Genomic DNA, 13,181 nt, shown 5'->3' with positions numbered 1-13,181 from the left:
CCTTCCTGCTTCTGTATGTCCTTTCAGAAGAAAAGCTTGGTGTAGTAAAAGTCAATGATTTGATGGCATTAAATGAAAAGTCCTTTCATCGTCAATGGTGCAAATCAAATGCAGTATATGAAAATGTACTCGTATTTTTACGTATTTCTTTTTTTGTGGTCCTGTCGGATCGCGGCCTCTGTGTGGCTATGTCAATGTATTCCGCCCAGGGCCTTCACATCGCAACGTTTCTTCAGTTAATGCCACTTTTTGCTCGCAGGGCCCAGCGCTGGCCGTTGACGATGTCGACATTTTCTCGACCTTTGATGGGTTGATTACGGCAAAACTGTTTGACAAGCAAAACGCGTCTGCAGCGACTATACACACATGAATGCTGTTTTGTACCAGTTTGCGTGTTCGCCAAAGTAGCTTCGACTTCCTCCCACAGTCCAAACACACGTTAGCACGTTAGCTTCATCCGATGCGCTAATATGTGCTCAGGTAGGATTGTGAGTGTTGTTTGTCTCTATATGCCCTGCTAGTTTCCCGCCACTTGCGTTCGCACCTGCGACCCAGGTGGCGAGGGGCTTCGTCGAAAATGGACGGATGGAAGTTTAGCTAATGTAGGACGGGGAAAACTTTGACCCTCGTGTGCGCTGCCGCCGTCAGGTGATGCTAGTTGGGTTGTAAATGGATGCAAAGGTCTGACTCACACGCACACACACACACACACACACACACACACCGTCACTTGTGGATGGTCCCATCTTTTACATCGTTACTCTGAAGGGAAGGTAAGAATGTTTGTTCGCTTCCGTTACGGTTTACTCAGTTTTTCCTCACGTGTTTTTGCCAATTCTGTTGAAATTTCACTTGGGATCCTGCTTTAATTCAGGCTCCACTTCAGCTTGGGCGAAAGAGATTCTACTAGTTCTTGCAATTGTACTTGCGGTTCTTTGTAATGTTCTCAATGAGGTTCTATATAAGGTTCTCCTTCAGGTTCCACGGTGTTTTTCGTGAGATATTCTAATCGAGGCTTGTTTTATCTGCGGTTCATCAGGTTTCTGTCTGCAGTTCTATTTGTGGTTCTTGGAATTGTTGAGGTTCTTGCAGTCAAATTGAAGTTCCAAAGGTGGTTCTACTTCAGGTTGCGTATTGAGAGAGTTTCTGATTGTGGTTCACGAGGTTGTACTTTTGTTCGGCTTTCCGGTGGTATTAGAGATTCTACTCGAGGTTTGTGGTTCCACTTGTGGTTCTGTATATCCAGACCAAGCGCTTCACCTGCTCGCAAGTTGTACGTTTCATTTCGGCAGTTTGTGCTTTATGACACGCAGGGGGCTGCCGACAAGTCGCGTTTAAGACTTTTGAAGGCCACTTGCCTCACATTTATGTAACACCTCTCCTTTACTGAGACAGCACCAGGACTGGCCCATATGAGCACAATACAATATCTCAAGAAATGTTGGGATATGTTTAGTATGAATTTATCAAAATTCACAAGAATGTGTGTGTGAGCAAATGGGTTTGTGTGAGGGGGGGAACATCAGACAACGTTGGTGTTCCTCAAGGAAGTATACTTGTCACTTTAATAGCCCTTTTATAGGCGCTAGGTCCTCATAAGGTGTGTGTAAAGAATGCTTGCAAGCTCGTAAGGTTGGCGAAAGTGCAGAGTCAGCACCAATCAGGTGACAAGCATGAGGTCAGCTGACACCTCAAAGCACCTGACAGTCACCAGCCCATCCAGGACCAGCCGATGATGATCGCAAATGACAGTTGATGGCAATAATACGATTCAGGACGAGCGCGACCCATCGGAATGGAGGGCGACGAGGACGGCGCCGGCCGGGTCCGAGAGCTTCAGGAGCAGAGGATGATGGTCCAGAAGAAAACCTTCACCAAGTGGATCAACAGTGTCTTCTCCAAGAACAAGGTCACACATTTGACATCATCTCTTTGCGTGTGTACGTGCCCTGTTAGCATTGTTAGCACAGACGTTAAATGTCCGGGCAATTCAAATTGAAGTGGCACGTTTTTAAAAATTCGCATTAGCATTGCATACGTTACTTGTTACTTCAGCATCACACGAACAAGTATTAGCGATACAAATATTAGCATTTCATATATTAGTGTAAGATACACTTACGGTGACTAGCGTGATGATAATAGCATTAGCATTACATTCATTAGCATCACACAAACACCGTTGGGCACATTAGCATTACACACATTTGCATTACTTCCACTAGCTCAGAGGTCAAAGCAAACAATTTAATCACATTCGGTGATTAATTCCTTTGAAATTAGCAACAACTGCTAATGACTGTCCTTCCAAATAAGCGTACCTGCGCACCTGTTGTCATTTGAGGTGTCACCTGTTGTTTTTCCATACTGAGTTCTGTTGCCTGTTGACACTCCACACAAACCACTTGATTAAGCCTCGTATTTGTATTTTGACAACAAGCAGCGCTAGCCAGCGCTAATGACTCAGCACTTTTCCTCCTTTGATGTTTCACCCTTTTAACATAACAAAACAAACTGACAGCTAAAAGTTGATTGACTGAACATGCAGTTTTATTGATCGGTGAAACCAGCGATGGGAAGGGAAGTTGTAAAAGCTCGCAAACCGTAAGCTAGCTGATAATTGGCTTCTTTGAGCGTTCGCTTCAGCGTGAGCACAAAGCGATTTGGTGGACACGATAGCCGACAATGTCATCAAATTATTCAAAAAGGTCAACTCAAAGTCTTTTGAGACACTTTGAGCGTGCACTCGTGTGGCAGCAGAAAGTTGTGTAGCACTGGCAGGAAGCGTGGCGGCGGCCTCTCGAGGACGACCTCTGACCACCTCAGCTCAACTTCCTGTTAGCCTCTTCGGGAAACATTCCGCTCTTTATTTTGAAAAGAAACGTCAAAACATGTCAAACTAATCGTCAACATGTTCAAGTGCAGCTGCTAGCTTCCTGGCTAGCCTTGGCTAATTTTGTCATCGACGTGCGTTGGTGTTTGCGTGTGCATGTGCACATGTTGTACATGTGTGCGTGTGTTCAGGAGAAGGCAGATCTGACGGACGTGTACACGGAGCTGAAGAGCGGCGTGGTTCTGATCCGGTTGCTGGAGCTCATCTCTGGTAAGACGCTGGCGCCGCCCAGCCGCCGCAGACTCAGGGTCCACTTCCTGGAGAACAATGGCGTCGCCATCAACTTCCTGAAGAGCAAGGTGACTTCCTGTTCCTCACCAATCACACCTGACACACACACGTGCAGACACACGCAAACACACGCGCACACGACTCAGTTAGCTCAAGTGTGTATTGGTGACAGCGTGTGGTCACTTTTGGTATTACAGTCACCATCTTGGTTTGTTGCCTCAAACCTTTCCATTTTTTTTTTTTGTATTGAGATGTGCATTTAAGATGTCGCCAGCAACTTTCCCAACATCTGGCCGCCCTCAGTTGACATTGGTTTGCTTGCTGCGGAAAGGCAGCATCAGTTGGTGGCGCTAATGAGCCATTAAGCTGCTTTGCCAACCGCCTATAGACGAAGAAAGGACGATACATTTGGTCCCATTGTGTTTTGCTGACATTTTCCACGTTTGCAACACATCAGAGATAATTTGCCCTCCAAATGTAAGCATCTCACGAAACACCGACCCGCAAACAAACAAGGTGATTATTTATCGTTCCTTGGATGTTTCTGCACCTGTAGCCTTTATTCACAGTGTTCCTGTGTTTTTGACTTGATGAGCAAAGACATCACTGTCAGTAGACAGTGTCACATTTCAAATGCTAAAAAGAAGATTTTCATCTTTTGATACTGTCAAATTAGTGAGCAGACCGTGAACGTTCAGGGAGTAGTGTGCGGCTTACTGCGTGCGGTGTTGCTCTCTAAAAACACTTGGCTTGAAAAGAACACAATTTGGGGTCAAAAATGGACCGATCCGCTCCTTGAGTCCATTTGACCCAAGTAAACGTCGTCTTGTGCAAAACGACCCCACAAATTGGGCTGTCTTGTACAAAACAACGCAAGAAGGTGCGTTTGAATGCGGCGCCGGAACGTTACGGCGTTCGACAATCAAGTAAGGTACCAAGCGGATGTGTATTCTGCGGCTCTTTGCCTTTGGGTGCTTGGCCACCCACATTGGATGACACGTGCTCAAGAATGTGAAGTTCACAAACGTATTAACGCGCGTGCGAGGTGCGAGTGGACGCCATCGGTCCGGAGAACGTGGTGGACGGGGACCGCACGCTGATCCTGGGCCTGCTGTGGATCATCATCCTCCGCTTCCAGATTGGAAACATCAACCTGCTGGAAGAGGTACAAACACGCGGCCGCTTTCTTTTCCTTGCCGTTCTCTCCTTCTTTCTCTCTATTCTTCCTTGATTTTTCCTCCTTCTTTCTTCTTTCATCTCCTTCCTCTTTTTCGTCCCTCACCTTTTACTTTTCTTTCAGTCAGCTCTTTTCATTTCCTTCTTTCCTTTCCACTTTTGTCACCGATTTCACCACCATTCACTTCCTTATTCTCCTCTTTTCTTTCATCCTCTCCTTTAAGCCTTTCTTCTTCTGTTGTTCCCTTTCCTCATTTCCCTCCTTCCTTTTTTCTTCTCTCCTTTCCTCCCTCTCTCGTCTTGCGTTTCATTCTTTTCCCACCTTCTTTCATCTCTTTTGCTTCCCTTTTATTCTTTCTTTTCCTTCTGTCCTGTCCTGTCCTGCTTGCTTTTTGTTCACCCGTGCGTATCTGCCGCAGGACTCGGGTTCGAGCAGCGTCCACGTGTCGGCGAGAGAAGCGTTGTTGATTTGGTGTCAGAGGAAGACGTCAGGATACGCTGGAGTCGATGTCCAGGATTTCTCCTCCAGCTGGAGAGACGGACTCGCTTTCAATGCACTCATACACGCCCACAGGTAGCACGCGGGCACGCACGCCGGCACGCACCCACAGCCGTAGACGCGCACCCACAGCCGTCTTCTGGTCAGGCCCGACCTGCTGGACTTTGCCGGCCTGCGCGCCGACGACCCCCGCCGGAACCTCCTGCAGGCGTTCAGCATAGCCGAGCGGTCGCTGGGCATCATGCAGCTGCTGGAGGTGGATGACATTGTGGTCGCGCGGCCCGACGAGAAGTCCATCATGACCTACGTGTCGCTCTTCTACCATCACTTCTCCAGGATCAAACATGAGCAAACTGGACAGAAGAGGATCGCCAAGGTGAGCGATCCCATCTTCCGGGGGGCGCCGCGACGCACACGCTCTTGTCTCCAGGAGGCGGCGCAACATTTCATTTTTAAATCTCAGAAGACAAGCGGCTCATGTAAACATTTCAAAGTTGTGGAAAGCAGTTTTTCACTCGACTCGACTGCTCTAAGTGCTCCTGTCTCCAGGGGGCAGCGCAATACACTTGTGTTACACTCTGAGGATATCGTAGTTAGTTCAGGGCTACATCCTAGACACAAGCAGTTTGAATGAAACTGAATCTTTACTTATTAGCTTCCCTCTGCTGGTGAAATGCACATACATCATGGACTTGCAGTACTGCCATTTACCGCGAGTGAACGCCACATCCACACGGCAAAGTGACGTCATGTATAATCCTGCCGTCAATGCGGATTAAGGCGGGATTAGAGTCAGCAAATCTCCTGCAGCTAGAGGTGCAGCCCATTCAAGTCATCTCAGACTAGAAAGCAGCTTTGAAAGTGATTTTCGTACTTATAGACCGTTATGAGCGTGTCTTTATCAACGGGGCTTGTAGATTTAGCCGGCGAAAGACGCCAAAGGCCGCCGCGCGTTTGAACGTCTCGCAGACGCTCAAGTGATGTCAGCAGGTGTGACGTGAAGTCAGGAAGGAGGGATCGGGGGCGGGGGCGTTGCGGTATGTCAGTGGGGGGCTGCCTCAGTGGATTATGGGTAAAGAGGAAGTACAGAAGAGAGAGGTCCATGTGGAGCCTACACAAGGTTGGTCAAACTGCATTTCCAACCCAAGTTCCTGGAAGGTCAAGTCAGAGAACATCGAGTTGGAGATGATGAAGTCAGAGCACTTCAAGTGAGAGAACACCATGTGAGAAAACATCAAGTTAGTGAGCACCAGGTTAAAGAACATCAAGTTGGAGGACATCAAGTCACAACGCAATACATTCAAACATCATTTTAAGGAAACAGTCAGTTAGAGAACATCAAGTTAGAACAAGGAGTTGGAATAGCAAATTGCAGACCATCAAATCAGACCACCTAGTGATACAACAATCAATGAGAGAATATCAACTTAGAGAACGTCAGACTAGAACATCAACTTAGCGAACATGATATTAAAGAACATCAAGTTTGAGAATGTCAAGTTAGACAAGATCAAATCACAACACATTAAGTTACAGAAGCTCACGGCTGGACATGTAGATCAGGGGTGGCCAAATCCCATCCTCGAGGGCCGCTAGCCGATATGATCTCGATATTTCCCTCCTACAGCACACCTGGTTCAAATGATCACGATCGTTAGCAGGCTTCTGCAGCGCTTGCTGATGAGATGATCATTTGAATCGGGCGTGTTGGGGGAGGGAAACATCTAAACCGGGACCAAATGTGGACACCCCGCCCGAGTCTAGATTGAACGTCAAATAAACTTTCTGCTCAGATTGTGGGCATGCTGATGGATCTGGACACCATGAAGGTCCAGTATGGCAAGATGGTGTCGGAGCTTCTGCATTGGATCCAAGCGACGGTAAGAAGAAGAAGATCGACGTGAAGACGACGATTTGGGACCATGGAGATGATACAACAAATGCTGACTGATTACAGGTGCTCCGCCTCAACAGCAGAACTTTTCCCAACTCGGTGAAAGAGCTCCAGGTCCTGATGGTGGACTTCAAGACCTACAGGACGCAGGAGAAACCGCCCAAGTATCAGGTGGCCAATCAGAGGCTTCGGAAAAGGCTTGGAGAACCATCAACTTCCTCTTTCTTCATCTCCGACTTTTTTCTTTCTTCTCCAGGAACGTGGGGCCATCGAAGCTCTCTTGTTCAGTCTGAAGACTCAGCTGGCTGCAAACAACCAGAGAGCTTACACACCACCAGAAGGTACACACACACACACAAACTTGACATTTGGTATCCGGAGTAGACCCGACCCATAAAAAAAGTGTCTCACGGAGCCATGCCTGACAAGGCACAGGCAGTCTTGCCATTTTGGTTCGCAGCTGCCGTCCAAGGGTCATTTTCACCACTTACGAAGACAAACTTCTCCCGGAGACTTTGTCCGGCTGCCACTAAATTTGAACCATGTCTACGAGGGCTACCATGGGCTTACCCTAAATGGCCAACAATTCAAATTTTTGTAATTGTGCGTTGGTGTAGCATAGGGTGAAAATTTGATAGCACTTGAATATGCTGGAGAAGCCAAGCCGGCTGTCAAAGACGTCCAACATGTCTCGCCGTATATTCTTTGTGCAGGCAAAACTCTCAGAGACATGGAGAGAGGTTGGATCCTTCTGGAGAAAGCGGAACACGAGCGCGAAGGAGCCCTGCAGGAGGCACTCCTGCGCTTGGAGAACCTGGAGCAGCTGGCCCAGAAGTTTGGCAGAAAGGTAAGCAAAGACGGAAGCTGAGGAGATGTGGAGCAGATGTTTAAGCGGTGTCCATGACCAGGCCGCCCTGAGGGAAGGCTACTTGGAGGACACCCTGCGCCTCCTCTGCCGGCAGGATTTTGCAGCTCCGACCACTCTGGAGGAGGCCCAGGCGGCCAGCAGGCGTCTGGAGGCGCTCGCCACCGACGCTCAGGCCAGGGAGCCTCGCTTCGCCGCCCTGCGGGACATGGCCGACGCCATCCGCAGAGGAAACTACCACGGCAAGGAGCTCGTCGGCAGGAGGTGAATCAGACCACGACTACGTGGGGTGCCAAGCAAAGTTGGATTTTGGCCTGACATCAGCTCTTAAAATGTTTGGCAGGGAGGAGAAGATCAGCGGCGGATGGAAGGATCTTCTGCAGCAGCTGCAGGAGCAGAAGGGGATTCTAGGAAACGTAGTCTCCGCTCTCAGCGTCCTCCGAGACATCGACGTCGTCTCCCAGGAACTCAAAGACCTTCACGTGTGTGCAACGGAAATCTCAGTGCCGATTGTTGCGGATGTTAGGGACCGAGCCCCGATGGCCAATGCGCATAGAAAAAATTGATGATACGTCCATTAAATTGTTTGTAATTGCCTATGCTAATATCTTAAAGCAGTGGGACCCAACCTTCTGTGTCCACCAGGGACTGGTTAGTCAGTGGAGATTTATAATGGAGCGGCAACCGTTCATTAACGGGGGCCGGTGGTGGGTGCTGCCGACGTACCGGGCAGTGGACCGTTGGTTGGTGACCACTGGTCGAAACCATAAATGTAACACAGACTACGGGCCCGTTCCCCATCCCTTATACTTCCTTGCCGCCAATTACTAATTGCCCTATTAGTCCGGGATTTTGGTGGCAAGTTAGGGCATAAAAGAAAGTCAATTGGACAAATGCTGAGTCGTCACTTGCAGTTGCAGGCCGGCTCCTCCGAGTTTGGCAAAGAGTTGACGGAGGCGGAGTCTCTCCTGCAGAAGCACCGCCTCCTGGAAACGCAAATCTCAGCCCACGGCCAGACCATCGATACCATCAGCGCTGCGGCCCTCAAGGTTTGTCCTTCGCCAGCGCCCAACTCGCCGTGGCCGATCATGTGACACTCTAAGGTTGGGGTGTGGCTCTTTCAGGGAAACGTGAGGGACACTCATGAAATTGAGAGCAGAGTGAGAGCTCTGCATAGTCAGTACACGGCTTTGGTGTCACACAGCAGCAGCAGGCAGGACGCACGCACGCACGCACGCGCACACTCGGCTTGTTTCCATCAACTTCCTTGAAGACTCGGTAACTCGGCGTGCGTGTGCCCACAGGAGGCGCCGTTTGGAGGCCACGTTGGCTCTATTTGAGTTCTTCCACGATTGCGAGGAGTTGGAGGCGTGGCTTGACGAGTGTCGGATGCAGCTGCAGGCCGCCGCGCTCGGGCGGGACATCGATCAAGTGACGCTGGCGCTGCACAAACACAAGGTGACGCGCGCACGCATACAAGCGCGGCCAAAGTGTAGCTTGCTCTCAATGGATTGCGCGTGTGTGTGTTAAGGCGTTGGAGGCGGAGCTTCATGCTCAGGAGCGTGTGTATCACCGCGCGTTGCGTGAAGGTGAGAATGTCAGCGCCGAGCAGAGCGCAGACGACCGGCGATACGTCGACAAGCGCATCAAAACTTTGAGCAAACTCTGGGCGCGAGTCAACGCTGAGGCAAGCGTGCGAAGACGGAGACTGGATGCCGCCTCGGCCATCAAACAGGTAGTACAAACCACAAAAACTTCAATCAATAAAAGCGTGCTTTGCCGCCATGCTGTGGCCTTGCTACCATCGAATGATGATCAAGTGATTTGAGGAGCTTCACTTCAACAAGAGTAGCGCTTTGCCACAAGATTGTGGCAAAACGCCAAAGAAACTATGTCGAAGTTTATCCAGGAGCTCCACTTAGGCAAGCGCATTGCCTTGCTGCCATCCTGTGGCGTCTTGGGGCCTTAAGCAGCGTCATTTCCCTCCCGCATGTTAATTGGTTGTTGCTGTGTGCACTAGTACTTTGCCGACGCGGAGGAGGTCCTTTCGTGGCTGAGCGACAAGAACCCTCTGCTGAGCAGCGAGGATTACGGAAAGGATGAATTCAGCTCAACCGCTTTGTTGCAACGGCACCTGCGCCTGGACAAGCAAATGACGGCCTACGGCGCGGAGATGAAGCGGCTGGCGGAGCAGGCCCGGAACGCCGCCCAGCTTACGGCGCTCGCCGTGAGTTGCGCACAACCCCCGTACCAGTCGCTCACCATTCTGGCACACGCCGTCAGCTCGCCGGGTGCTTATCTGCGTAGGCGGAGCCCCAGTTGAGTCAGGTGGTCCGATCCAGCGACTCGTCTGATGAGGAGGGACCACGAGGGACATCGCCGCTACCCGAGACTGCAAGTGGACTCGGTTCGGTGCACCGGGAAGTCGAGGCCGAGATCCGGCTCAGATACAGCCGAGGTACTTAGTCCTCACAGCTTCAAACTCGGCCGATTAGCCTCAGGACATTGTAGAAGAGGGTTGAGCGCCGTTCGTTTATCCTTTATTGCAGCCGATTGAGCATTTACGTCGTCCTGGAATATTTTAGCGTCGGTGTTTGCTCCTCACTGTTCCAGAACCCTCTTTGACACTTGGAGGTGACTTTCCACTTGATCGAAACGAGACGGTGACGATCATCAGGACCGACCTCGATCACGACCAACCTCTCATCAGAGACAACCGAGGAAACCGGCAACTGGTCCCCAACACGTACCTGACAGCAGTTCTGCCAGCCCTGGTCCGATTCGATCCGAGAGGGCTTTTCAACAGATCCCTGAGTCCGTACCAAACATCCGTCTTCCTTTAGGCTCCTCCCACCCCACCGGCCCCCACCAATGGCGTGCCAGAGTCCCAGGGAAAGAAGTTCAACCGTCCGAGGCGTCGCCGCCGCTCGACCCGTCGCGTCACGGCTGAGATCCAAACCTCACGGGGGCCAGATCCCCAGTACCAGAGAGCCACGGTCGAGTCGACCCAGGCCCGACTGGACCGGGACTACACGTCCATGTGCCACCTCCTGCAGGTGAGCGCGGCATTATGCGAAATGTCTGTTGTATGACTAAAAGGAGACTTGAAACGTACGCGGGGGCGGGGGTATTACAGGGTACTCGACTATAGAAGGACTACAGGCTGTCCGAGCAGGACTAGCGAAGGTTTAGAGAGAGACGAGTGGGGTTCTTGAGATTCACTGAGGGGATTACTGTTGCATCGGAGATGGACTGTAGAAGAATTACAGGAATTGTATAAAAGAAGTAGTTCGGGACCCGTGTAGGACTAGATGAAGTCAAGAAATGCGTTGTAGAGGACTCGGTGGGGGACTAGAAGAGGACGAGAGAAAGATGAGTCAGTCTTGAGATTTACTGGGGGAAATTACAGCGCGACTGGAAGAGTACTATTGATTGACAACATGAGATCAGCAGGTAAGCAGGACGAGAGGAAAACTGATGCAGGAGGAACGGTGGTAAATGTATCCCGAGGTTTGGCCCATTGGGTTCTGGTGTTTTGGTTTTCAGTCTAAGTTGAAGGTTCTGGAAGAGGCTGTGCTCCTGCATCGTTTCCACGGCCGCTGCCAGGAGTTTGAGTGGTGGATGGAAGACAAGGAGAACGTCCTTAACACTTTCAACGCACACGCTAAAGACCTCCACATACTCCAGGCCAAATATGAGGTTCACTTTTAGGAATTACTCACTCCCGCTTCTGCATAGTCGGCACAATATCACTAATTAGCGTTCTGTTCTAGAACTTTGTGACCGAGCTGATGAGTGGGCGTGGGCAGTTGGATGACATCATCAAGGCGGTGGAGGAGCTGGTGAAAAACCGACATAGTAAACATGGAGACATCCAGACACGCCTCGACAACCTTTCCCGCAGGTATCATGGGGGGCAGACACTAAAGCAGAACACTATAGGAGGACTAGAGTAAGGGAGGGAACTACAGTAGTACTGCAGCATTACTTGAATGGGAATAGAGGAGGACTGCTTAAGTATTTGAAAGGGACCGGAGCCGCACAACAAGGGGAATGGAGAGTTTTGACCGGTACACTACTGGGGAACTGAACAAAGACTCGAGAGTGACTAGACTAGAGGACTGGATAAGGTCTCGAGAGTTATGAAAAGAGGAAGAGGAGAAACTATTGGAGGACTGAAGCGTGACTGGATGAGGACTTTGGCTGACGAGATGAGGCGAATTAGAGGTGAGCCAAGAGGCAAACTAGGCGATCACTAAAGAATGTCTAGCGCAGGACTGAAGGAAGGCAATACTAGTGCAGGAGGAACTTAAAGGGAAGATCAACCCAAACGTTTTTTTTTTTACTCGTGGGCCGGCATAGAAGTCCGCTGATAGTGTAGTGGTACACACGCCTGAGTTGTGTGCGGGCAGCGTGGGATCGATTCCTGCTCAGTGACAGTGTCTATGTGTGCCCTGCGACTGGCTGGCGACCAGTTCGGGGTGTAATCTGCCTTCGCCCATTGACGGCTGGGATAGGCTCCAGCAACTCCCCGCGACCCTATATAGGATAAGCGGTTTAGAAGATGACATGACATGACATGGCCGGCATAGAACATATTCCTGGAAAAAATATGTTTGGGTTGACTTCCCCATGAAGCCTTACTGGCTGAATTACAGGGAAACTGGTGGAGCACCTGAGTGTGACAGGGAGTGAGTGACTTGTGGCAGCATCGAAACTGCCCCTGCGCGATTTGCTTCTCCACGCACGGACTGATGTTGTTCCAGTCGGTGCGCCGGAAGTGGAGCGGAGCGGAAACCAACGAGCCAATCAGCAACCCGAAAGGCTGAGCAATGCAAGCGCTCCGCAGAAGGGCTGTCTCCGCCGATTCGACCGTAAGGTGACTGAATGAGGAATTAGGAAGTGCGTAAGGAATACTACAGGGTGACGACCAGCAGACAAGACTCAAGACTCCTCGAACTACTGCAGGACTAGTAGGGAGCCGTTTGGTAAATGAATAAATTGCGTTATGGGTTGATCATGGAATGAATTGAACTAGAGGTTACAGTGCCACTGTGATTTGTGATTGTCCAGTTCCCGACCTTTTGCCGCATTGCTCGGTGTGCAGCTGACTTAAAGGTGATTCCCTGCCTCAGGTGGGAAGGTCTCCAGCGGCGTAAGGACGAGAAGGCTCGTGAGCTGTTGAGCACGGCTGACGTGCGCTTCTTCCTGCAGCAAGTCCAGGATGCCAGGACGCAGCTGCTGGCCCAGCTGGAGCAGCTGGACCCTGCAAACCTTAACGTGGGGGGCGGCGGAGGTGGTCTGTTTGCATTGCAGGCCGGAGAGCAGCGGCAAACAAGCGCTCAGCGAGATATCAACAGCCTGGAAGGAAAAATTGCCTACCTGATGGACCTTGCCAAAATGTAAGTTGAATTTGGCATCACGGTCTACAACAAAGACTGGGGCAGGACTTCGAGAAGACTCGACAGTAGCTGAACTGCAGTATGAGAGAAGGACTAGGGGAGGAGTAGAGGAGGTGTAAAAAGGGACTAGTCAAAGGCTGGAGAGGGCTTAGAGAGAAGAAGGACTAGAGAAGAATGAGGGGAAGGCTAGAGAATGTCTGGAGAAGGTGTAGCGGAGGACT

The 13,181-nt window shown here is 50.5% G+C and overlaps 1 protein-coding gene across 2 annotated transcripts in view; it reads left to right on the top strand.

Moving 5' to 3' along the window:
• Positions 1-1,624: 1,624 nt before the first annotated feature.
• Positions 1,625-13,181, top strand: part of sptbn5 (spectrin, beta, non-erythrocytic 5) — a 39,382-nt gene continuing 27,825 nt past the window's right edge. Inside the window, exons 1-22 of one of the 2 annotated variants that reach the window (XM_086050326.1) lie at positions 1,625-1,909; positions 3,025-3,192; positions 4,170-4,289; positions 4,720-4,874; positions 4,947-5,175; positions 6,593-6,679; positions 6,757-6,864; positions 6,950-7,034; positions 7,407-7,540; positions 7,602-7,822; positions 7,902-8,040; positions 8,473-8,607; positions 8,683-8,771; positions 8,863-9,016; positions 9,090-9,293; positions 9,579-9,785; positions 9,866-10,016; positions 10,172-10,332; positions 10,402-10,614; positions 11,105-11,257; positions 11,332-11,462; positions 12,694-12,960. In XM_086050326.1, the coding sequence (XP_085906452.1) occupies positions 1,796-1,909; positions 3,025-3,192; positions 4,170-4,289; positions 4,720-4,874; positions 4,947-5,175; positions 6,593-6,679; positions 6,757-6,864; positions 6,950-7,034; positions 7,407-7,540; positions 7,602-7,822; positions 7,902-8,040; positions 8,473-8,607; positions 8,683-8,771; positions 8,863-9,016; positions 9,090-9,293; positions 9,579-9,785; positions 9,866-10,016; positions 10,172-10,332; positions 10,402-10,614; positions 11,105-11,257; positions 11,332-11,462; positions 12,694-12,960 (3,425 nt within the window). In that variant the 5' untranslated portion in view covers positions 1,625-1,795. Of the gene's footprint in view, positions 1,910-3,024; positions 3,193-4,169; positions 4,290-4,719; positions 4,875-4,946; positions 5,176-5,838; positions 5,920-6,592; positions 6,680-6,756; positions 6,865-6,949; positions 7,035-7,406; positions 7,541-7,601; positions 7,823-7,901; positions 8,041-8,472; positions 8,608-8,682; positions 8,772-8,862; positions 9,017-9,089; positions 9,294-9,578; positions 9,786-9,865; positions 10,017-10,171; positions 10,333-10,401; positions 10,615-11,104; positions 11,258-11,331; positions 11,463-12,693; positions 12,961-13,181 lie in introns of those variants that run through there. The other variant, XM_086050327.1, reaches the window with a different exon arrangement.

This window comes from Filicampus tigris, chromosome 13 (assembly GCF_054856515.1).
Source record: "Filicampus tigris isolate MCC_2025a chromosome 13, RoL_Ftig_1.0, whole genome shotgun sequence".
Lineage (NCBI taxonomy): Eukaryota > Metazoa > Chordata > Actinopteri > Syngnathiformes > Syngnathidae > Filicampus > Filicampus tigris.
This window is presented reverse-complemented; position numbering and strand designations above follow the sequence as displayed.